This window comes from Aristolochia californica, unplaced genomic scaffold (genome assembly GCF_029961685.1).
Source record: "Aristolochia californica isolate CCGP_79_NKW_82.1479 unplaced genomic scaffold, dmAriCali1.0.hap1 SCAF_15, whole genome shotgun sequence".
Taxonomy (NCBI): domain Eukaryota; kingdom Viridiplantae; phylum Streptophyta; class Magnoliopsida; order Piperales; family Aristolochiaceae; genus Aristolochia; species Aristolochia californica.
The window spans coordinates 650,603-676,031 of record NW_027181826.1 but is presented as its reverse complement, the minus strand read 5'-3'; the positions used below and the strand labels follow the sequence as shown (position 1 = coordinate 676,031).

Here is a 25,429-nt window from a genome sequence, read left to right as displayed (position 1 = left end):
TGGACCCGCGGGCGTATTGGACTACGGATGGGACGTGGCTATGAGATTGTCTGCCAAGTGGCATAAGATGGGAGTTGAAGGCGTGGACGATTTGTGACTCTAGATGTTTTTATGTTGTTGGGAGACCCAATCTTTGATCTGGGACTTTGAGATGGATATAAATATTTATTGAGTACTTGTGTATAATATAATTTATTGTAATATAAGGACACAACCCTGATTTAAATTACAATATGATCTTGAATTTTTTATTTATCATAAAAAAACAAATATAAAAATAAATCACTATACACAGTCGACATGCAATTAATTAATTTTTTTAAATTAATAGTAATCATTTTTATAAAATATATTTTATTATTAATTTGATTTAATTAGTTATAGTTTATTTATGGAATTTTTGCATTGTTTAATGTTCTAATAACTATTTTTTCAATTTTAAATAATAATTTATTCATGTAGTATAATTAAATATTTAAATTTAAATTAATAGTAACTATTATACAAACAAACCGAAATCTGTAAAAAATACATGTCGAACTATCAATTCTTAAAGAGTCCAGATACAAAATTAAATGAAAATTATCATTTATTAAGAATATAGGTAAATTTTTTATACATACATCTTAATTTTTAATTAGCTATTTTCAAATATCCGACATGTCTTGATGAGGCAGGGCAACTCTAATATGTGAGATGAAGTCCAAGGAGTGTTTTCTTGATAGGATGTTGTTTTTTAAATTATGGTAGAGAATTAAAATTCAGTTGTATTACAATAAATGGGAAAAAATATTTTTTTAATTAAATTGAAATGCATAAAAATATTAATATTAATTATTAATTTAATTTATAATCAAGTTACTTTCGTTTTTTAGGCCATGAAAAATATTTATGAGAGAGTATTTTAAATAATAAAAATATATAAAAGTATTTTAAATATTTTTTATTTTGAATTAATAATAAAATCGTAATAATGTTTAAAATTTTGATTTACTTGTGTTTTTTCCCGTTTTATCCGATTATACAGGGGTAATTGAGTAAATAATAGATAATGAATCACCATTTACTCGTTTCGAATAAACTGGATAACAAAATAAGTTTTTAAATTAATTAATTAAATAAAATTAAACCAAATATATTAATTTTTAATAAAAATTGAGTCGAACCCTAATCAAATTAAAATATTTGTTTCCAAACAAACAGGTAAAAAACGGGCCATTAGATCTCATGGAGTGATTCGGATCCAACCCTCTTATTCCAAAGATCCATCATGGAGATTTGGGCCGGAGTTGCAAGAAGCCCACATGAGGCCAAATGAAGAAAGGCGTTCCATTCACATACTGAATGCGGTCACGCCGTTACGCTAGACAAGAGCGCATTTTAAGGCTTGCTACCCGTATCGTGCGCGCATCGGCGCACACTTAAAAAAGCTTCATCTGTCGGTTCCCTCTCGGGTTGAATTTCAAATTCTGGAATCGCAACTTCGGCACGCTCGGCCCCTCACTATTAAAAAACGGATAAAGAAATAAAATCGAAAACACCACGCCAACGTTCAAATTCTCCTTCTGCCGATCTCCAGTCTCCAGTCTCCCCTCCCCGCTATCGTCTCTCGCTTCCATCAAACAAGAAATTTCCAGCAGAGTTCGTGCTGTAGTTACCACAAGTCACTAAATTCTCCTTACGCGCAGAGAGGCAGTTTTGGATTCCTCTTGATTCGTTAAGAATCAACTACTGCTGGGAAGTCTCTGATTTGCCTGAAGTGGAGAGCTTTTCTTCCCGACCTTCACGCTCTTGAGCTCTACTCCCGTTCGGCGGACATCTCTTTTATCATCGTCTTCTCCAGGTAAGGTTTCTCTGTATTTTTCAATTTTAGGTTTTTATTTTTTAATTCTGCCTTCACAAGACGCCGAAGGAGAGGAGGCTGCTGGGGGATTTCTCGTCCTTTCGGCATATTTGTGTAACAAAGGAATTTAGGGCGGAAATGGGGAGGGGGAGGCATTCTCCGCCCCTTGATCGCCCCATTTATGTAACAGGAAGGGGTGCTGGAGGAGAAATCGCTCCCGTCCCCCACCGTTGGTAGCATAGTCCAACTTCAGTTTGGTCTCGTCCCCCGTCAGCTGGTTTTCATTTCAACCTCAAGGGTAAAGCATTTTAGCTGAGGCCGATTAACCAGACCTTGGGCTTGTGTTTATAGATTGCAGGATCACTAGATTTAAGCGTTCTTTCACCTTCACATTTGTAAACTCGTCCACGACTGCATTTGTCTTGACGATGTTTGTCAAACACTTTGTTATTGACAGGATATCACTACTATAAAAGAGACCTTTCTCTTGTGCTTTCTCAAGGTTCTTTGGCTCATTATGAAACCAAAAACTGGTAACTGACAAAAAAATGATAAATCTTTTTACACTGCAAACAAGTATGTAAATAATTAGTGAATGGACCCAGACTTCACTGATGAAAAAAATCATTGACCACCATTTGATGTTGATCCTCAATAGGCTCGCTTCCCATAAAATCAGTCGAAGGAATTAATATATGGTTCAAAATTTTATCCTCCAACTTAAAGAAGGGGAAAGCATGGTCTTTAGGATGCAGGGCTGATAACAGAGGGAAACATAAATTGCATTTAGGCCATGAGAAAGTTAAATTGGTCTTTCATATATTCAGCATAGAAAGGGGAAATAAGACAGCAGCGTTTTGCTTGCCTGGTTGATGCTGTTGATATGGTAAAACAAGAACATTTAATGTAACAACGTAGAAAAATCATTTCTGAGCTGCTAGAGGATAAAAGGAATTACTAGAACATTATGCGTTGCAATAGGAAACAAAAACCTAAACGTGCTGTCTCATCTGATATCAGCATCAGCCCCCAAGCAGTTGACAAGAAAAAAGTTACCAAGAAAAACACACAATATTCCTCACTTTTGGAGAGAAAGTGCTATATTGGAGAGAATGCTCACCCTCCTATTTTATTTCTCTCCATGTTTCTCTCATACCAAACAAAGGGAAATAGTATTCCCTCCTGCTTTTTTTTTTCTCTTTCCACTTTATGTGCTATCAAACAGTGCCTTAATTTTTAGTTATCTTTGTTTTCAACCAGTTGGAGGATTAGTCATATGTTAAAAAGGACAAGTTCAGGTTACTTTTCACTGTTACCTGTGAAAACAAGATGCCAGTGCCAGCAAAAGAATATGACCGAGCCCATGGGCAGCAGTGCAAAAGAGAATTGTCTTTGTACAAATGGTGGCAGCTAAAGCATCCATAATAATTAGAATGCAAAGGATCATGCCGCTGCCATTTGGAGACAAGAACACAAAAATTAAGGCCAGAACCTCTACTTCGTTAAATGGGATAAGATAGCTCCATCAAAAGAGTCACTAGCATTTCAGGCTTCAGTATTTCCTATTTTTCATCTGACTGGTGTGTAAATAGGCCATAGGATCAATTGTTCACATTGCTATGGGAGTTATGGGATGTATTTAGTATAGAAAAGTTATATCTGATGACTGGATAAGCTCATGTCCAACCTGTTGGTGAATGTACTGCATCATAAACCCTGAGCTTCTTCATCCAACTAAAACTATTCAAGCCATGTGAAGGTAGCAAGCCATGCTGCAAAACTGGGAGAGGTGTGATAAAACCCAACCCTTACTTAAAAATCCAAGTACTGATGACTGATTCAAAAAACATTGCTGGAAAGCAAGCCTACTGTTCATCATGTACCATTTGCGAATTGAGCCTCTTATACTTGCACTGCCATCTTGCTGCCACCAGACATAAATATTACATACATTAACGTTAGTTAAGACTATAGAGCTCAACCTTGACAAGAACTTCCATGATGCAGTCCCTGGTGTCTACTTACACACTATGAAATCTTCAAATTAAGTTGTGTTCAACACATAATGACAATATTTAGTATTTCACGAAAAAATCTACTTGCTCTGTCTTTCAAAATATAATAACCTTTTGACTGTGAGAATCATCTTTCTTCATTGCATTAGTTGTTGAAAATATTGAGCTTCAGCACTATCATAATCAGAGTTTTTTTTTGTCCTAGAAAGTAATTTTGTGCAGAGCACTTCAATATGTCTAATCTTGTGAGTGATCAGCTTTCTCAAATGGAAACAACTTGTGGATCTCTTCTCTATGACCTTCAGGTTCTAATCTTCCTTAGTCCCCTTTTGAAGTTTTTTGCCAAAACTATCTTGAACTTTGTTTCTTGGTTATTCACATTTCATGGTACTCTTGGATTTAGATTATATGGAATGAAATGGGAGAATCGGATGCTGAGAGGGACAAAATGCTGCTTGAGTTAGAGCAAGAATGCCTGGAGGTGTACAGAAGGAAGGTTGATCAGGCAAACCGCAGTAGGGCCCAGCTACGCCAAGAAATTGCCGACCATGAAGCGGAGCTTGCAGCTATCTGCTCTGCCATGGGTGAGATGCCAGTGCACATCAGGCAGGTCTGTGACACTTATATAGATACCTAGGAGGTTGAAATTAATTCTTGTTTTAATCCCAACTGTTCCTGACTACTCAAGGAGTTGTTATAGTTTATTGTGGCTGCAATTTTCAGTCTGAGCAGAACATGGGAAGTCTAAAGGAAGAGCTCAAAGCCATTGTTCCACAGCTAGAGGAGATGCGTAAGAGGAAAAATGAAAGATTGCTTCAATTTCATGAAGTGTTGGAACAGATTCAGAAGATTTCGAGGGAGATTGTTGAACCTGCTCATCAAATGTCTAAGACATTTGTGGATGAATCTGATCTATCCACTAGGAAACTTGATGAGTTACATAGACAGCTAGAGGCTCTTCAAAAGGAGAAGGTTTGTTCAAATAAGTAATCAAGCTGTTTGCGTGTTCAATCTTTGAGTTACATTTCCAATTTTTTAAAAATTTGTGTGTTCCTTGCAGAGTGATCGCCTGAGACAGGTTTTAGAGTACTTAAATACTCTGAATTTACTATGTATGGTTCTCGGCTTGGACTTCAATCATACTGTTAGTGAAGTTCATCCCACTCTAGATGATCAAAATGTATCCAAGAATATTAGCAACGGTACAATTGAAAAGTTAGTCGCTACTATTCACAGGCTGCGTGAGATCAAGTTGCAACGAATGCAACAGGTAAAATTCAAAGGCCCTAAAAGAAAAGGTTTTTTTGTTACCTGTTTTTCCTTCTCATTGTTTCGTATTTAACGTTAGAGATTGGTTTATTATTTTTGCAGCTTCAAGACCTTGCAACTTCTATGTTGGAGCTTTGGAATTTGATGGATACACCTATGGAGGAGCAGCAACTTTTTCAAAATGTTACATGTAAAATAGCTGCTTCTGAACATGAAATTATTGAAGCTGGCATCCTTTCCATGGATTTCCTTAATCACGTGAGTGAACCTGCCATACCTTTGAGTTAGGATTCAGAGAATGGCTCTGCAAATAAAACAATAAATAATCCTGTAATGCAGGTAGAAGCTGAGGTTGCAAGATTGGAAGAGTTGAAGTCCACTAAGATGAAAGAGCTTGTACTAAAGAAGAGGTCTGAGCTGGAGGATATTTGCAGGCGAACCCACATGGTGGTAGAAATAGATACTGTTGTGGAACTTGCAATAGAAGCAATGGAGTCTGGTAAGTGCTGTCTATCAGCAACATGGTGCACAAATGCTGTAGTTTCTTAAACACTTTGACAGTAGCAACAATAATCTCTTTCCTATTTGCAGGTGTTGTTGATCCGGGATGTGTCTTGGAGAGAATTGAGCTCCAGATTGCAAATGTTAAGGAAGAAGCCTTTAGTAGAAAAGAGATTCTTGAAAAAGTTGATAAATGGTTGGCAGCCTGTGAGGAAGAATCCTGGCTTGAAGAGTACAACAGGGTACAGCACCATCAATTTCTAGTAATTTGCTCTTTCTGGTCATATCTTCTGTTTGAAGTACTCATTCTTTTAGCTTTGTTTTCACAGGATGATAACAGATATAATGCGGGGAGAGGTGCACATCTCACGCTAAAGCGTGCAGAAAAAGCTCGTATTCTAGTAGCCAAATTACCAGGTGCAAACTCTCATTTCTCATTTTTTCCATAGTCCTTTAATTCAGATTTGTGGAATTCCTGACTTTGTGTATGACTGCATCAATGGGTAGCTATGGTGGAGGCTTTGGTGTCCAAAACCCTCGCATGGGAGAGGGAAAGAGGAACTGAGTTTACATATGATGGTGTAAGCTCCTTTTACTTTTAAATTTGACTCAAGTTAGGTTTTCGTTCTGAGGCAAGATTTTTCCTCTAATCTTCTGCAGGTTCGACTGCTAACAATGTTGGAAGAGTATAATATTTTGAGACAGGAGAAAGAGGAAGAGCGTCTTAGGAAGAGGGTATGGTCTTGTGAATCTGGTGAATGGAAGAAGCAGTACTGTCAATAGTGAGGAATATGAGTCAATTAAACTTTTGAAATCTGCAATGCAGGAAGAGAAGAAACTCCAGGAGCAGCTCATAGCAGAGCAGGAAGCGCGCTATGGTTCGAAACCTAGCCCTATGAAAACCCCTAATGTAAAAAGATCTTCTCGACCTTCAACTGGGAGTGCCAACAGAAGATTGTCTCTAGGAGGAGCCATGCTTCAAACTCCAAAATTTGATCCTCACCCAGCAAAACAAATTCTTGCTTCCCGAGCAGCAAGGAAAGGAGACCACCAGCCGGATGATCTGACTGCATCAGCTTTATCTGCAGGTTAATCATATAAGCTTTTGATAAGTTATTTTCAGATTCTATTCCAAATAACTCTTGGGTTTGATTAGTTTCTTTCATGCAGGTCGTAGAGGCTTGGATATTGTTGGACTTCCAGTTAAAAAGCATGCATTCAATCCTTCCAACCCTCGTGATAATACTGAAGGGACAAGGAAGCCCTTTTCCCCAGTCTCTGCAATCTCTTCAAAGGCCAACATGCAGAATATTCAGGATGAACACTTAACTCAGTGGAACAATATCTCAAATGGGTTACCTTCACAATTGGCTCCAATCAGCAAACACTTGAGCACTCCCACCAAGCTGGCCACTGTCACAGATGAGGAAAACCGAACACCAAAAGCTCATGGGATTCCACCTCCCACAACTCCCTCAACAGTGTCTGTGCCCATGCAAACAGCAATCACCCCTGCTCCTCCAGCCTCTGTTCTTTCCGGAAGTACAGAGAGGAAGAACCAGGAGGAGAGAGAGTATTCTTTTGAAGAAAGGAGACTTGGTTTTGTTGTTCCAAATGCACATATGAAATCTGTACACGTCTAAGTGAGCTCTTTACCACTTGGAATTGCCTTGCTTTTAATCTTCTGTCATCAATTAAGTCAATTGCAATTGACTATTTGGCTTTCAGTCCAGTGGATGTGTATGAACAAGGTAATTGACTGCTATCTGTTTCATTGTTTCGCCTGGTGTATGCTATATCAAGGAGGACTAATTTCATTTGGTGGGTTTGAGAGAGGATTCCACACAAATTCAGTTTTTTTTTTTCTGTGAAAGCAGTAACCTATGAAAACACATATCCATGCAAATTTCTGATTTGTCAACTTTGGAAAAATAAGGACTTTTCGATGATACATCTTGTGCATCGAGATAGACTGATAGGGTTTGATACTGGATATATGTACTGTATTTTGAGGGTTTTGGAGAAGACAAACCCTAATTTAAGCAAGGAAAAAATGAGTATAACCTAAGTTCATGACAAATTTAACAATTAAAATGAAATAAATTAATTAAAATTTTTTTAGATTATTTATTATCTCAAGTCCTTGCCTCTTCAAGTAAATATTTTTTTTCTAACAAAATAATGGCATTGATACATGATAAAAATTCAATGGTATTACTTATATTGGATGTGATACTTTTAGTTCCCGCCTCGAAACCCAAAAAAAAAAAATGAAAATCGGAGAGAAATTGTGTTGTTTGGCAGCAAAGAATTATTTAGGGAAAAAAATAAGAGAGAATTTTTTTCTCACAAAATGATGGATTTGGAGAAAAAAGAAAAAAAATAAAAACTTGAGAGAAAATTTTAATAACCAAAAATTTAAAATATTATTATTTTTTTACTTTTTATTTTCCCTGCATATCCAAACAAGAGAATACTACTATCTTTCTCTTCTATTTTTTTTCATTTTTTATGGGTATCCAAATAAAAAAATATATTTTTTATTTTCTCATCACTTTCTATATTCTAAACACAACTTTAAATTATTATGTCTTGGTAATTTTAAGCAATTTTCATTTATTTATTCTTCTAAGTTATAACCTGATAGAAAAGACAAAGGGATCCGTGGCGCAATGGTAGCGCGTCTGACTCCAGATCAGAAGGTTGCGTGTTCGATTCACGTCGGGTTCAATCCAGGAAAATTCCGGATTCTTCATTTTTTCTAAATTAAATTCCTTTTTTTCTCTTAAGAAATCTTTGCCGTCCACTGCTTTTTTTTCAAAGACGAAACTACCATCGTTTGAAAATTTTAATTTACAAAGATACCCTACAGATTTCCCGCCTGTCTCCCGCTTAGCCGTCGCACTCCATTTACTGGGCTGAAGCAGCATCAGTAAGCTGGAAGTTCTCTCAGCTTCCTATGTGTTAAAACTGTAAGTTCTTTTTTCGATGTTTTCATTTCTCATTTGATTGATTTCAGCTTCCTCGATCGTTAGATTAGGTGTAGATGATATGCAGATCCTAACTTTTATTTCCACTACTCTGAGTCTCTGAACCGTTTCGACTTTGTCATCTCTTTCGTGGTTTATCTTCAGTTCTCCTTTTTGGACATAGCTTGGTGACATAAAAGAAGCTGAAATAGAAATCCGGTAGTTATTTTATAGGTTCTTCTTTTCTTATCCTTTTTTATTTAGATTGAATTGGCGATGAGATGATGCTCCAGTGGTTTAAGGCTGAAATATGTTAAATTAGACTCACAGAAGGCTGTAGCAGCTGCCTTCATTGTTGAAACGATGCTTACTTTAGCTTCATAACTTGTTTTTCCTGTACTGTATTACGCATGCAATTTTTGAGTTATACATAAATTTTTTATTTCGGGTTTCCTTGATTTAGAAGTGCTGGATGAAGGACAAGAACACTTCTATACAACTTTTGTCTACTTAACTCTTGACATATGATTTTTACTGTTTCTCTTTTGAAGTTCTGGTCACCTTTTCTTCTTTCTTCTCTAGAATTAAGTTTTACACAGTCACCAACATGCTTAAATTCTTTCTTTGTTTTTTCTTTCTATTTAGTTATCTGAAAATCAACTTAGGGTTTAGTTGCATGGTAGTGGTATAGTATTTTGTGTTATATTATGCTCTTATAAGGACTTTTGTAACTAACTCCAGTGGTTTTGAAGTATAGGGTTTGCCATGCCTTTTAGCAAAGTTGAAGTGAACTTAAAGAGATTACTTGCTTCTGCTCCTCAGCACGAAAATCAGATAAAACTCATACATGTAAGTTTATAAATTTAAAAATAGATTCTGTTTGTATTCCTTCACTCTACTTATAGTGCATTTACTGTGATGGAAAACTCGTTATTTCCATTTCCATTCCTTCTTTCCATTCATGAGTTTTTTTTTTTTTTAAAAAAGTCCTCGACTCCATTTTGCTCTACATTAGCTGTGATGAAATTCTGATGGTTACGGGCACAAAATCAAGCTTTTCGATTTTCAAATATTTGTGATTGAGCCTGTAGGACATGCTGTTCGCTTGGCTTTGTGCTTTTTGTTTTCTTAAATCTCCCTTACATCTGCTGTCAGTGAGTCAATTAACTAAGTCTACGAATTGTTCTCTAACGTTTTATCCAGCTCATTGTCTATTTCAGGATCTTGCAACGAAGTGGACGATTGGTTCTACGAGTGAGAGAGGTAGTTTGTATTATTTGGAGAGCCACTTGCTAGATAACACACTACATGCACTTCATACATCTGCTACCTCATTCCAATGGCATTTGCGATTAGGTTATCCTTCACCGATAAAACTGATTCAAGTCTTTTAAGAATTTTCTTATAATCTTACCTTTCGTTGTGAGTCATATCAGCTGGGCAAACACCACCGGAGTTCCTTTCTAGCCTCAAATAATGTTCATTCAGATATTTTGGGTCCTTGTCCTGTAATGAGTCTTCTTAGATTTAGGTACTTTATAAAATTTATTGATGATTTAGTAGGTGCACTTGGGTTTATCTCATTCGGGAGAAATCTGAAGCTTTTGATGTATTCAAACTGTTTTACAATGAAATAAAGAATTACTTTCGACTTCTATTCATATTTTGCTTACTGACAATGGTCTTGAATTCATGAATCATAAGTACCAGGTTTTGTCAAAATCAAGTGATCATTCATCAAACCTTATGTGTGTTTACTCCACAATAAAATGTAGGTGCAAAGCGTAAAAATTATCATCTACTAGAAGTAGGTCGCACTATGATGTTACATATAAAGGTTCCTAAACATTTTTGGGGTGATGTAGTATTTACTGTATGTTACTTGATCAATAGGATGTCTTCATCTGTTCTTGAAGGTAAAATTCCCATTCAGATTCTATTGTCTTCACCTCCATTATTTTTAGTTTCCCCTCGTGTCTTTGGATGTTTTTGTTTTACTCATGTTATGGGATCATCCAAAGATAGTTATCTCCTCGTGGAATTAAGTGTCTTTCTTGGGTATTCTTGTATTCAAAAGGGGTACAAGTATTTTTGTCCATTGACTAGAATAACATTTGTATCTGTAGATGTCATATTTTTTTAGGATACACCCTTCTATGAGTCTACTACTTCCATTGATGTACCATCTTTTTCCCCAGTTTTTGAGTCAGTTATTCCTCTACCACTGGATGATTGTCTTGGACCTACGTAGAGTACCATTGTTGAGAAACCCTTGCAGGTATATTGGTGTTGACAGGTCCATCCCTCTCAGCCAACAACTTCCTCTCCCATACTTCATGACTCATCTTCGTCTCAGGATCCTAAGGTAAGTGATTTGCACTTACCCATTGCTTTAAGGAAAGGTGCTCGGAAAGATACTCATCATCTATTGTTTCATTTTTTGTCATATGATCATTTGTTTGACAACTGCAGAAAGTTTACATTGTCTATCTCTACTTGCACTATTCTTTTTTTAGTCCAGGATGCTATATCCTCTCCACAGTGAAAACAGGCCATGGATGCTTAGATGGTAGCTTTGTTAGAGCGAGGAATCTGGCAGTTATGTGAGTTACCTTTAGGTGTTGTAGTGGTTGGCTGTAGATGGGTGTATACAGTCAAGTACAAGGCTGAAGGCTCGATTGAGAGGTATAAATCTTGTCTGGTGGCCAAAGGATATACACAAACTTATGGTGTAGATGTGTTTAAAACCTTTTCTCCAGTTGCTCGATTATCTTCGGCATGCATTCTGGTGTCTATTGCTATTACTCAGGGTTAGTCCTTATACTAGTTAGACATAAAGAATGCCTTTCTATATGGAGATCTAGAAGAAAGTGTCTACATGGAGCAACCTCCAAGGTATGTTGCTCAGGGGAAATGCACAAAGTATGTAGACTCAAGAAAACAATCTATGGGCTGAAACAAAACCCTCATGTTTGGTTTGAAAGATTTAGTCAAGTAGTGATGTCTATGGGTTTTTTTAGGAGCCACTGTGATCATTCACTCTTTGTCATGAAAAGGCCTTATGGGATCATAGTTTTAATTGTATATGTGGATGATATTATATTGTCTAGCAATGATACCCCTAGAACTGAAGAAGTTAAAAAGCTACTTGCTACTCACTTCTAGACCAAAGACTTGAGAGCATCGAAATACTTCTTGGGTGTTGAAGTTGCTCGAAGTAAAGAAAGATTGGTGTTCTCTCAAAGAAAGTATATAACCGATATGCTATCTGAGTATGGATTATTGGGAGCTAAACTGGTAGATACTCCGATGGAAGTTGGACTCAATCTACACGATGATCAAAGTGTAGAATTGAATGATAAAATATTGCATAGGAGATTGGTTGGGAAACTCATATATGCCACAGTTACGTACCTCTATATATCCTTTGCTTCAAGTATAGTAAGCCAATTTATGGAACACCCACGAAGGATTCATCTCAAAGTAGCTAAGAGGATCTTGTGATATCTCAAGGAAGTACTAGGGAAAAGGTCTTTTCTTTAAAAAATATGGCTACTTGAAAATTGAGATCTTCTCTAATGCAGACTATGTTGGGTCAAAGCTAAATAGAAAACTTTCTGAGTGGCAATTTAATCAGTTGGAAAAGCAAAAGACAAAATGTTATAGTTAGATCCAGTGGAGAAGCAACATATAAGGCAATGACACATACTGTTAGTGAACTCATATGGGTGAGATCGGTATCTAAGGAGTTTATGTTTTCATCATAATGAAGCCATAACTATGTTTTGTGATAATTATTGCTAGCAATTTAGTTTTTCATGAGAGAATAAAACACATAGAGGTGGATTGTCATTTTGTTAGAGATGCTATGATGAAGAAAGATGTGATCACTTCCCATGTTCATTCGGCTAAACAACTTGGAGATGTTTTCATCAAGGCATTAGGGAAACGTGAAGTCATGAATTTTTGTGACAAGCTGGGCCTCATGGATATATATGCCCTAGCTTGAGGGGGGAGTGTGACAGAATCAGTTCAAGGGTATTTTGGTAATTTTAAATTATCGAATATTTTATATTATGGCCCTATCTTATTCAACATGTTTGATTTAGTCTATGTACAAATTTTTATATTCATAGGTAGAGTAGAATGGGAGTTATAAGGTAATAAGCGTTTTCTATGTAAAAGGGGTTTTTTTTTTATTTCTGTAAATTATAACTTAAACCTAAATAAATAGCATTGGGGGTCGTACACAACCCCTATGCAGCTCATTTAGAGCTTTGGCATCCTTTCTCTCTTCTTTCTCTCTCTCTCTCTATATTTTTCACACTTTTTACACTGATAGAACCCTCATTTACCAAGCCTTTGGATTGACAATTAAATACTAGTTGTAGGGGTTGTGCATTAATACTTGCTTCAAATTTATTTATTTTTCTTCTTTCTCATTCTTTACATAAATAACTTTCAAAAACCTTCAACAAAAAGCTACAAGAGGATTTGACTGATGAGATGGTTGGTTTGGCTCACCAGCTAAAAAAGAATAGCCTCATGATGTACCAATCGTTGAAGAGCACTGAAAAGGTACCAAAAGACCACCCTGTGTTTCTATCCTATTTATTATTTTCAAGAGGTTTTTGTTTGGCAATTGCCTAAACGATTTACCATATTCAGAATAGACACATTACTGAATGTGTGCATTATGCTATTTTCATCTGCACCACACAAGCTGCTGTTGTGTTAGTTGGAATCCTATCTCATCAAATGTCTTGTATGAGTTACTGCTCAAACTTTGCTATGATCAAGGTGAATGTTAGAATTTGGATAAAATGGAAGTGTATATGTCCTGTTGGACATAAATTTTGTCTATATCATCTGTTTTTATGATTGTGAGAACATAGAGAATATCAGGGATTGATGTCCCCATGTAGCACTTTGAAAAAAAAAATCTGTATATGGCACTTTGCCAGCAATGGATACAGCTTAGATAAAACTACTTATAAGTGATGTAGTCCTCTGGTTCCTTAAAAAGTGGGGAAACATGAAAGAGCTTGACATAATGCAGCTGTGAAAGAAGAAACTTGACAAACATATCAGCTTGCCTGAAAGATAGATTCTAACAATCAAGCTATAGAAGTCATAACACAGGTCCTTTATTCTTGAGCAATAAGAAGGAACTATTCCACTCCGTTGGTATCTTCTAATCTTGCTTTGCACTGTTCCTCACTTTTAGTAAGAGTAGATTCATCTGGCCATCCATATTCCCAGCATCCTAGCATTTGGAGCCCCTTTGTGGTGGTCCCATCTTTCAAGACAGTGTCAACTGTTAATCTGGGCCAGTTCAGATGTTCTGAGCTGCATTGTTAAGCTTCTAAACCTTCAAAGAATTATCCGAATACAAACACCAGGGAGAAAACCACAAAGACGGGTGATATTTGATTTCCTTACACTTATTGGCTGAAACTGTTAGTCGCTGCAGCATTGTTCAAATCATAACTGGAAATAAATTATAGGTTCTCTCAGTAGCATGTGGGTAGTCTGTTCCTTCGTGATTTCTTGCACGTGGGCTACTTTGCATTAAGCAGGGAAGGAGTAGTGGACAGCAGCTAGTTTAGCTCCTATTTGTCAGTCCAAGGAAGAAAGAATGTCCCAGTTGTAGACAAATAGATAGTTTGGCGTTTTGTTTGTTTGAGATTGCAAGACTAAAGGAGGAGCGTTGTAGACGAATAGATAGTGTTTACTTTTTAGTGTTATTTTATCTTTTCCTTTTATGGTATAACTTGAAAGGTTCATCCATGTGCAAGAAAATTATGTTTTAAAAGCAATGTTTAAATAAAACAACCTAATCGGAATCCGATTCAAATCCAGATGGCAAGTAATATTTTGTCTAAATTATTCAGGACGGATGAGGAAGAGTGAACTGTTTGCATCTTAGTCGAGACTTAGAATCTCAAAACTTGACTAGTCTTCATGGAACTGAATCAAATTGCATCCTAGGAGTCATGTTTGAAGGGAAAAGGAGCTAGTTCTTGTTGTGATTTGTAACTCATTGGCAAAATTTTCAGTACCTTTGGGCTTTTTTTATTGCAAAGTGTACAAATGATAAATAGCTTCTAGATACTATTTTATTTTTTTAACTTTTCTAAATGCAGAAGTTGGAATGTTCCAGAAAAGCAGTGGATTAGTAGATTATAGCTTGGCAAGTACAGGTCGTGTAAATGTATGAGCCATGGAGGTCTATTCAGAGAGCGTGAAAACCATTTGTTTCACCAGGCTTGTTATCTTCATTATGATCTGTATCTTTATCATGGTTGGTCTTCTCATCCATGAGACTTGACAGAACAACGTTTTGTTTTTCACCCTTTGACTAGAATCTCTTTATTTGTCCTGTAGGTTCAAGGAGTCCCCAGGCCTTTTCATTACACCATGCTTCCGTTTAAATTTTTAATGATCATGGTTGAGCTTTTTTTGAGGATTAAATAAGGACCTTTATTTGACCTTGCACTCTATTTGAACAGATCTATCTTTCCAGTGTCTTGATGCGGGAGTAAATGAGTGGACTTCTTTTGCAATCTGAGAGGTAAAGTAACTATTGACTTTTTCAACCTAATTATTCTTTTTTACCCATATCCGTTGTTGATCATTGTCAGTCGTAGGAGGTTTTCTTCACATTATTAGTCCATAGATATTTTGAGAGGTAACGTAAATATTGACCTTTTCAACCTAATTATTCTTATTATATTTTGGGTAGGACCGTCTTGTGACAGTTGGATTTACAATGAAAATATTTTGAAAGACGTATTTTATTTCCAACAAGAATAATGCTATGTGCACCTTTGAGGTTTCATCCTTATGTGGTATCTGAATTGGCAAATCTAACTCTAATGCTACTTAAGAGGGGGACCTTTTCCTTTTAGGTGGTAGGAGGGTCTTTGGCTTCTCCCCTTGGTGAGTAGAAAGGGAGGAGGGCGTGTCCCCTTTTGCACCGCATGCGAAAAAACACAGAACCAAGAAGAGGTAGCCCCCCTAACCTTCCCTGTTGGTAAATAAATGTTCTCTTCTCTAAAGTTGCATTGAAGTTAGTTTTGCCAACTCGGATGCCACTTAAAGATGTAAATAGGGCTTTAAAAGCCAGAGGCGTACATAGCATTATTCTATATAACAGTGATGTACATTACAATCATATTCGTGTGGGTAAATAAGTATGAAGTTGGGTAGGATTGAGTTTACTAAGATAAACTTTTATGCAAATATGGCTTGATTTTGATTATAACTTCTCAAAAACATTGCAGAACATTTTGTTCAATTAAATACTCATCAACATGTACAGATCCATAGGTGTACTAAACCTATTGGGTGTCTGAATTTTTGCTTGCAAGGAAAGATGACTGTCTTTTAATTCTCGTTGAATAGAGTTTGTTCATTGTTAAGATTGACATTTTTTTGAATAAATCAACTAAAAAGCATACTATGGGTACTATAGTTTATTGTCATGATTTGTTCTAAAATAATATTAACCCTGAGCTTAAGACTGATTCTTGTTTTATTTATTTAGAGCCTTGACTTGAATTCAGGTGGAGGGCATAGACTTTACAGTGTCGATCCATACCCTTATGTTAGAAAATAAAGCAAAATAAAAAGGAGACAGGTGGGTTATTGACTTTCAGTTCTTGTTGCAATGACCATCTTTATTGCTTGCTTGAACAGATCACCTCTCTTACATTTAGACTCAATAGCAAAACATGTATTCAACAATGGAGGCAGAATTTCTATACATTTTGTTCACTATCTATAGTTGACAAATGAATATCTCTACCTACCAGTTTTGGCTGTATTTGATGATATAAGTTGGCATGCCATGTTGACATATCATTTGATTTTTAACCCAATGCAGATTGATAAGACTTGATACTGAAGATGTATTCAGTTCATTGGAATTCAAGGGTCATGAATACAGCCCACCCCTGATAGTTAACATTCCTACCAAAGAAAAAATAGATTAATACTAACATTAATATTTATATACTAATAAACACCATGTTGTTATGGCAATGTTGGTACATTTATAGGTTTCCCATTAATTGCAATGTATGTGCATTGATAGGAAATAAATTGGACTGGCAAAACAATAATACCACATATTAGTTTTTGTGGTTTAGGTGTTATATTTGACAGCATATCCACTTGTCCACATCCCAAGCCAATTAAAACCCTAACCATTAACCATATAGTTGTTGTGATACCTTCCATTATTTGCCTAGGGATTTTATACACATACATACACACATATATACATATATATATACAAAGTAAATGTCTCGCCTTCACTTTTTTCAACTAATTATTGAGAATTTAAGTATGAAGTTGAATTTTCACTAATAGATTGTATCTTCTTTGTATTTATATATGTTTCAAAACCTTAGGGTATGTTTGAAACCCCTAGAAAAAAAAATGAGAATTTAATTATTATTATTTTTAAAAATAGTTAATAAAAATGAGATAATAATAATGTTTAATTTTTTTTTTTTCATGGGTTTCTAAAAGGACCGATCCAAGTTTGGTTGAGTCAGATTCCCTTAAATTTGTCAGGTTTAAAATCTGACTTAGGTTAATCCAAGTCATGTGTCAATTTGGCAAAACTCAGTGACTATGGATGAGCTACAGAACCTATCCTCTACTCTTTTATAGTATTATACCCATGATTATGAAGGATATAATTTCTTTCTAAATTTCAGTCAACTTTCACTCTTAAAATCATTGAAAAATAAGTTATTAGCAGCTACAGTACATGTTTCTATTTTTGGTAAAAAAAGCTGTAAATAATTCTAAAGAACAAGGTAAAGCTCGGTTATTTAATGCGTTTTATTGACTATGGATGAGCTATAGAATTCCCATGGTCGCTTCCCGAAAAGGGCGTCACAGTCTCCATCTTTCCCTCTTCAAATCTCAAAATTTCCGACAGTGAGCCTGTAGCCATCGACTCAGTGGGCCTTGTGATACGTGCGTGGATTCGTCCTGGTCGCCACGTGAGGAGGAAAGGGCACCACTAGCGAACTGTACAACACTGGAAGCCGAAATGAATCTTACGTTTTTGGCTTCGGTGGTCTTCCGAGATCATGGTAATACGTATCACGCGGAATGCTGTGGTGGGACCGGGCGTGGGAGACCAATGGGAGGGAAAGAAGAGAAGGGACCAACTTTTTTGAGCGAATATGAAGAAGCTGACTGTGCAGCAGCAGACGACAAAAGCTAGTCAACTCGTTGGAGGAGAAAAACAGGTCGAGACATTGAATGGCAATCTCAGTTGGTAGGTACTTGGCCTTTCCACAGCTCAGAGAAGCAGGAATTTAGCCAATCCTGAATCGAAACGGCCGATCCCTCGGCAGCACGGATTCACAAATCTCTGTCGAAAATCGAAGAGAAATTGGTTATTATTATTTTATTTTTTTGGGAGGAGGACAGCTGGATTTGAATCTGGGGAGGAGTCGGAGCTGCTGTGTTGGTGCCAGATCCGTCGTCGTTAGTGCGGCTATGGCGCCGTCAGAGGAGTAGTTGAAGTTTGGGAGGCGGGAAACCCTAACCCTAAGTGGGGGAGGTGGGAGGGGAGAGTGGAGTTTGGAGGTTGGTAGGGGAGGGAGTGGAATCGAGGTTTTTGTGGGGAGTGATTTTGAGGTTTCTGTTGGGAGGTTGGGATGCGAAGGAGGGGCAAATGACAGTCGGGCTGCTTCTGTTATTGTTTTTCCTTCCGTCCTTGGCGGTGGGACAGCAGCAGCAGCAGCGGTTAAGTTCGAGGATCGAACTTGCGGCTTTGTTTTCATTGAGATCTTCACTGGGACTAAGGAGCAGGGACTGGCCGCGGAAGGCTGACCCTTGCTCCGCTTGGGCCGGCGTTAGCTGTCGGTCGGACGGACGGGTGGTGGGTCTCAATATTTCCGGTCTCCGGCGAACTCGCCTTGGACGGCTCGACCCTCGATTCTCCGTTGACGCGCTGTCCAATCTGACGATCCTGTCGACGTTCAACTCGTCCGGGCTTGCTCTCCCAGGCTCCATCCCTGACTTGTTTGGGTCTGCTCGGCTTCCTTCTCTAACTGTGCTTGACCTCCGTTCTTGCTCCATTTCTGGCTCTATTCCTCTCTCCTTCGGAACCTTGTCCAATCTTACCTATCTTGACCTCTCGCGTAATTCCCTCACTGGAAGCATTCCCGAGTCGCTTTCGGGTCTTTCCCGCCTCTCTGTACTGGACCTCTCGCATAACTTGCTTACTGGGAGCATTCATCCATCGTTTTCGTCACTCAGCAATCTTACATTCCTTGACCTCTCCAACAATTTTCTCAACGGTCCCATTCCTCCTGCATTCGGAAATCTTTCCGTTCTATCTTCTTTAAACGTCTCTGGCAACGACTTAACCGGTTCCATTCCTGCGCAGCTTGGGGGCCTCTCTCGATTAGTAAACCTTGATCTTAGTTTCAATTCTCTGTCGGGAGCGATACCCAATGATTTGGTGGGGTTGAGCAGTTTGCAGAGAATGGCTGTCGGGAATAATGCGATCGAGGGGCCCTTGCCTGGAGAAGTCTTGTCCAGGCTTTCGCGGCTACAGTCTGTGATCCTCAGTCACAACAATTTCTCCGGTTCTCTACCTCAGGCAATATGGCTTCTTCCCAACTTAAGTTTCTTTGATGTCTCCTACAATTTCTTCACGGGTACTCTTCCTGATACGAGGGAACCAAGCACATTCAATGCGACTGGGAAGTCAATTTTCAATCTCTCGCACAATGAGCTTTATGGTCCTCTTGCCTTGTCCGACCTGGTGGGAATTGGTTTTATCGATTTCTCCGACAACTATTTTCAAGGGAGAGTCGATCTTAGTGCAATTAGTGTGAATGTTTCTCTTATTGACAACTGTCTCCTGAACATTACGAAGCAAAGGAGTTTTTCGGACTGTAAGTTGTTCTACGCAGCCAGAGGGTTGAATTTTGATGACGGTTTTGGTGGGTCCCCAGACTCTGCTCCTCAGCCTGCCCCAGGAGTGAAGAGGAGCCGCCGTTGGAAGTTTATACTGGCGGGAGTTTTTGGAGGACTTGGCTTTATTATGCTTTTGGTGTTAGCAATCACACTGCTGCAGCGTAGGCGTGGGGGTGGCACCACTGCTCAAAGAGAAGTTGTCGTAGATTCTGTCCCTTCAGGAGGTGGTCCTCCAGCTCCAGGGTTCTCAATTAATTTTGCTAGTCTTGGAGATAATTTTACTTATGAGCAACTACTTCAAGCCACTGCAGAATTTGGTGATTCAAATCTCATTAAACATGGGCACTCTGGGGATCTTTTCCGAGGAACTCTGGAAGGTGGGATTCCCATAGTTGTGAAGAGGATTGATGTAAGAAAAGTTAAAAAAGATGCATTCCTTGTAGAATTAGATGCTTTCAGTCGGGTTTTACATGTTAGATTGGTACCACTCCTGGGTCACTGCCTGGACCAAGAAAATGAGAAATACCTTGTTTATAAATATATGCCAAATGGGGATTTATCCAATAGCTTGTTTAGGAAAACCAGACCAGAAGAAGATGGCTTACAATCACTGGATTGGATAACTAGACTAAAAATAGCTATAGGGGCAGCTGAGGCTCTATCTTATCTTCACCATGAATGCACTCCACCTCTTGTTCACAGGTATTGCTCACTAGCTTCCCTTGACTTTTCTAATAAAATTTTGTCTTCTCTAAGGTTTTATTTAACAGTCATTAAGAGCTCATAGCTTTCAAGGAATTAAGGAGTTGGAGATCATAAAATTTTGGACAGTTTAATCACTGAAGTTGCTTGCATTTGCATTTCTCAAGTTAAAAGTTGTTTAAATACCAAAATTATGCTTTCTAGACGTTGATGGTAAGCTCAAATTGTCTTGCTCATGTCATACAGATGTTCTTCTGCAAATAGAAAGAAGGAAAAAGAAAAGCATGTTAGCAGCAATTCAGTGATATCTGACCAAGTCTTGGCCACAGTCCAATTAATTGCATACAATGTAAACTGACACGTTGTAAAACTTAATTTGTGCCTCGCATGCTACTATATTTAATTTTGGCCTGGCAACAACTTTCTAGGACTATTATGGTGGTCCTGTCTACAACTGAAGTTTAGGCTGCTCAGTGGATATCTATCTAGGAAGAAAATGAGTACTGTTTCCATTCGTGGTTGATTCATGAAAGACCAATATGTTTTTTTTAAAAAAAAATTAATAAATGAGAAAAAGACTTCATTGAAGGCCTGGAAAAGAGACCAAAATGCTCAACCATTCACTTGCAAGAATACCTTATTTGTAGTTTTAGTTTGTTTTGCTTTATGCGAGTGTTTGCCTCATTAGACTTGAAGTTCACTTTATGCACTAAATACTCTTTCCGTTGCTATGTGCTTTTGTCTAGAAATTGGAGATTGATGATTCAGAGGGGTTTTTGTCATGTAAACGTTGAATGCTTCCCATTCTTGAATAAGCAAACGCTACTCTGTAGTATGTCTGGCTTTTCTTTGGATCATATTCTCTCCTCCATTTTTCACTTTATCATCAGTCTCCTTTTCTATCTCCTTACCTGCATTGCTCCTGATGCACTCATATGCTAACTCACTGTGCATGTAAACTTTTGCTCATCCATATGAGAGGCTTTAGTACAGTAACTACCACCTGCTCTTTATACACAAGAAGTTCAAGAGGAAACTATATATTTTTACTTCTTTCGTTTGTTTATTTTTTGTAATGGTGTTCACTATGAGCTAAGTATGTAGTCTGTAAAATTCTTGGTTTGGTTTATATTCTGTAAAAAAAGGGACTGTTGATTGCACTGAAAGCTTTTCACTTCTTTTCACATTGGGGATCCTGTGCATCTTGCTCATTATGTTGACTGTTAATCATTTTATAATTTATAATCCGTTTCGTTGGTGTACTGAGTTTGTACAAGTTCTGAAGAAGTTTTCCATATTTCTTATACTATTTGTGCTACTCTTAAAGAGATATTCAAGCAAGCAGTATCCTCCTTGATGATAAATATGAAGTCAGATTAGGAAGCTTGAGCGAAGTCTGTCCTCAAGAAGGAGATGTGCATCAGAATGTCATCACCAGATTTCTACGATTATCACAGTAAGTGATTTGCATTCTTTCTTACTGCTGCTTGAGATTCCTAAATTTTCGATATCTGTTGTTTCATAAATCTGATTTTTCCTTTTTTTTGTATTAATATGCTTGTTATGTTTGCGTTGTCCTTGGTCATTTTCATGAGGTCAATGTTGTTCTATTTTTCTTCTTCTTTTTTAAATGTAGATCACTTGAAGGTATAGTTTTGCACTTAGTTCTGTTATTTTTTATATTCCGTTGGACACTGTAGAAGGGCTTGTGTATAATTGACTTCCATATAGCCACTTTTGAGGGGTTAGATATTTGAATTACCTTTTAGGCCACTATTAAAGCTGCACTATTCTAAGATCATATTGTCTTGTACGCCTTTTTTGTATATGTTTGCTTTAGCTTCTTCTGTTTTTCAGCTTTAATGCTTTCCCCGTGAGACCCCTCGTAATGTGCTTCTCTCTTCTTAATAAAATTCATGCCATTTTCTCAAAAAAAAAAAAAAAGATAGGAATATTTCCCTTTTCCCCTCTAGCATGGCCTGTCCCCTGTTCTGTGATCAATAAACAAAGCTAGGGTGCTGGGCAGCCTGCAAGGGATTATAAAAAGTAGAAAAAAACTTTTAATCTCTATTATAAAACTGTCAAATGCAAGTAACTTTTACTTATTTTTCTCCTTATTTCCACTTATTCACCTAGGGAGATGGCAGACTCAATTGCATAGGGCACTTTTAAGGAACTCGAAAATTTATAATGCATGAAAGATTTTTATTTTTATTTAACTGATGTGGCTTAAGATATCATTGTGATTTTGAAAAATCAACTGTTATATGTTTACAATTGGTGATGCTAATGGTATCACGTTGATTGTTTCAACTATGTCTAGTTGATGGAGGATGTGATAATATTAAAGATCTTAACTGTAAGAGAACTTGTGGCCCAGTGTTTTACATATAAAGAGGTATCAACCTGTACAGAAGTTCAAATAAATGTCTTTTTTTGCTGCTATATAGTTTTGAGATTAGCAAATAGGAAAAATTAAATTTTGAGAAGAGTTCTTTTAAGATAAGTTCACCTCTTTTTTGTATTGGACTTAGGTCTATGTAAATTTTATTGCATCTTGTTCTAAATATTTTTTCTCACTTTTTATGTCCAATAGTTTGATATCTGTTTTTTTCCTTTACTTTGAATGATAAATGTAGATGATGACATTACAGAAAATATGATGTACAAATGGCAATCTGGTACATATTATCTTTTTAAGAGGAAAGAAATTTTAATTTCAGCTGAGAGATGAATGGACTAATCCTCTATTTGTTCAAAATTGGGCATGCCTCTATTCAAAATAAAATATTTCAGTGATGCTTCACTTCTTGGCTCAACTAAAACTGAAGTCTATTGTTGTCTTCATTTTGCTTGATGTGCAGGACTGGTGAACAAGGCCCATCAGGTGCGTATCATAGACCTGATGAGAACTTCTTCGGTATTCACCTTTAAGATTCAATTATTATTGAAAGAGTTAGAACTAGTAGCTAGAATTAGTGCTTGCTGGGTTAGCTTCAACCAACTTTCTATTCTCCAATTCCTTGTTTTGCAATTAGTTTTGAAATTTAAATTTCATGAAGTGAACATGCAAGCTTGTTTATGTTGTTGACTTGGCAAGCCTCTTTGATTAGATTGGTCCTTTTTGTGTACTCTATACTTCTGATAATGTTGCAGCCGTCATGTATGACAGTATGTGTCTTGCTTGTCATGCAAGAAACAAGAAAATCATTTTCATCCTTATCTTTTCTCCTTGGTTGACCTAGCAAGTTTGCCACCCGTTCCAGCGATCTTGTTCATCTCTTTCGTTACAAAAATAACAGAATGCTGTATTGAAGCCAAAATGCATGTTTTACCTTTATGTTACACAAATTTTTCTTTTTATTTCAACTCTAGTTCCAGGTGTTTGTACCTTCCAGAAATAGATTGCGCTGCTAGTGAATGTTTTAGCCCCTGAACCATCTACTGTTCTCTAATAAACTGGAAGTATTGTGGCAGTTTACATTTGATTAGCTGCATCACCTAATCCCTTCCAGTGTCTCAGCCTTGAATAGTTCTAATAGTACCATTAATATTGTGGTTGGCCTGCAGGAACAGTCTTCATTGGCCCGTTCGGATGTCTTTAATAATATGAGTAGGGCTGAAATTCGGATTCCCTGATTGTAACCATATGTTCTACCACCATGTAGTCAGAGTTGTCTCTTAAGATCTGCCTACTTGTTCATGCTATAGATTCAGTTTCTCATGATTTTGTTTGGTTTTGCTGTGGGCCTTGTATGACCACCATTGTCTGTGAGAACCACTTGAGCTGGATATTGATAATAGCTGATATTCAGGAACTGTTTCACTGCAGGATCTTCATCAGCAACATGTGCCTACGACGTGTACCTCTTTGGGAAGGTGCTACTAGAACTGGTAACTGGCAAGCTAGGAATCAGTGAGTCGAATGATGCAAGCACAAATGAATGGTTAGAGAAAATTCTATCATACATTAATGTGTACGAAAAGGACTTGGTGACAAAGATAGTTGACCCATCTTTGATTGTGGACGAGGATCTATTGGAAGAGGTTTGGGCCATGGCAATTGTTGCCAAGTCTTGTCTCAATCCGAAACCCTCAAAACGTCCTCTCACAAGATACATCCTTAAGGCACTGGAGAACCCACTCAAAGTGGTAAGAGAGGAGAGTTCTGGTGGCTCTGCACGTCTAAGAACAACCTCTTCTAGAGGCTCATGGAATGCTGCTCTATTTGGTAGTTGGCGTCACAGTTCATCAGATATAGGGGCACCAGGGTCAACGACCAACAGGGAGAGGGAGGGAAGCATTCTAAAGTCGTCAACAGCTGAGCGGGGTTCTTATGGGAGTGGTAGAGCTGCCAGTGGTTTTGATGTTTCATCTTCTAACAAGAAGTTATCTAGGGAAATCTTTCCTGAACCAGCTGCCATATCTGGGGGAGAAGGGGACAGACCGGAAGAGGAGGAAAATGAGGATTAAAAGAGGGTCAGGTTTGTGATTCTTTATAATAAAATTGGTGGGCTCCCCATTTGAGTGCCTGCCTACTCGTCGATGATCCCGTTCTATTTTTCTCTATTTCCTTAAAAAATGGGGAGATGCAAATTGTCTGAAAGACTTCTCTTTCCGTCTTTACTTCGAAACCCAGAAAGAATTTTTATCAGATCATGGGTTCATCGGCAAGAGCCAAGAGTGCACCAGCTATTGAGCAGTTCGTGTTCGTTATTTTTTTTTGTTTGTTGTGTTGCTCCTGCAAGCTGACGGGTTCATGGAGCCAGGATTTATTTTTTGCAGCTTGCTTTTCGGCCGAAAGCTGCAAATATTTTTTTTTTTTTTTTTTTGTAATCTACGCTCTTTCAATGTAAATCTCCAACCTTTTTGCCTTTAGCTGAATCCATCTTGTTATCTCTGACAAAAAAAATTTCCCTGTGATGCATCACAGAGCGTTTGACATTGATCAAAGAGGATTTCAATTGCCCTTCCAATACCCTAGGGTTTTCAAAGTAGGAGCTTCATGAAAACAGGTTTAGTAGATGAAAATGGGGAATTTACAATCGTAATCCATGTATGTTACAAAAAGAACTGTTTAATATCGGAATATGTTAAAAGAAAGACCAGCGTATGAGTTAAAAGAAAACCTATGCCCACCTCCATTTAATGCATTCAGTAACAAAAAAGTTGAC

General features: G+C 37.5%; 2 protein-coding genes, 1 long non-coding RNA gene and 1 other non-coding gene across 7 annotated transcripts; all 4 read left to right on the top strand.

Moving 5' to 3' along the window:
- Positions 1 to 1,555: 1,555 nt before the first annotated feature.
- Positions 1,556 to 7,461, top strand: LOC137951434 (65-kDa microtubule-associated protein 3). Of its 3 annotated transcripts, none has more exons than XM_068798094.1 (13): positions 1,556 to 1,843; positions 4,116 to 4,163; positions 4,262 to 4,468; positions 4,582 to 4,830; positions 4,919 to 5,128; positions 5,230 to 5,385; positions 5,467 to 5,626; positions 5,719 to 5,870; positions 5,958 to 6,045; positions 6,136 to 6,209; positions 6,289 to 6,363; positions 6,455 to 6,716; positions 6,799 to 7,461. In XM_068798094.1, the coding sequence occupies exons 2-13, from the start codon at positions 4,125 to 4,127 to the stop codon at positions 7,269 to 7,271; spliced, it is 2,145 nt and encodes a 714-aa protein (XP_068654195.1). In that variant the 5' UTR covers positions 1,556 to 1,843; positions 4,116 to 4,124; the 3' UTR covers positions 7,272 to 7,461. The 3 variants fall into 3 exon arrangements, with proteins under 3 accessions (XP_068654195.1, XP_068654194.1, XP_068654193.1); XM_068798093.1 differs by having other exon boundaries at positions 4,068 to 4,163; XM_068798092.1 differs by having other exon boundaries at positions 4,064 to 4,163.
- Positions 7,462 to 8,286: 825 nt separating this feature from the next.
- TRNAW-CCA (transfer RNA tryptophan (anticodon CCA)) lies at positions 8,287 to 8,358 on the top strand. The gene has a single exon. It is a non-coding gene; the product is annotated as a tRNA-Trp (tRNA).
- A 997-nt stretch (positions 8,359 to 9,355) lies between these two features.
- On the top strand, positions 9,356 to 16,415 carry LOC137951074 (uncharacterized). Of its 2 annotated transcripts, none has more exons than XR_011112098.1 (4): positions 9,356 to 9,446; positions 9,818 to 9,860; positions 15,110 to 15,171; positions 16,299 to 16,415. It is a non-coding gene; the product is annotated as an uncharacterized lncRNA (long non-coding RNA). The 2 variants fall into 2 exon arrangements; XR_011112097.1 differs by having other exon boundaries at positions 9,801 to 9,860.
- A 1,830-nt stretch (positions 16,416 to 18,245) lies between these two features.
- LOC137951440 (probable LRR receptor-like serine/threonine-protein kinase At2g16250) lies at positions 18,246 to 25,133 on the top strand. The gene is made up of 4 exons (XM_068798099.1): positions 18,246 to 20,255; positions 21,583 to 21,711; positions 23,120 to 23,142; positions 24,088 to 25,133. The coding sequence occupies exons 1-4, from the start codon at positions 18,301 to 18,303 to the stop codon at positions 24,726 to 24,728; spliced, it is 2,748 nt and encodes a 915-aa protein (XP_068654200.1). The 5' UTR covers positions 18,246 to 18,300; the 3' UTR covers positions 24,729 to 25,133.
- Positions 25,134 to 25,429: the final 296 nt, after the last annotated feature.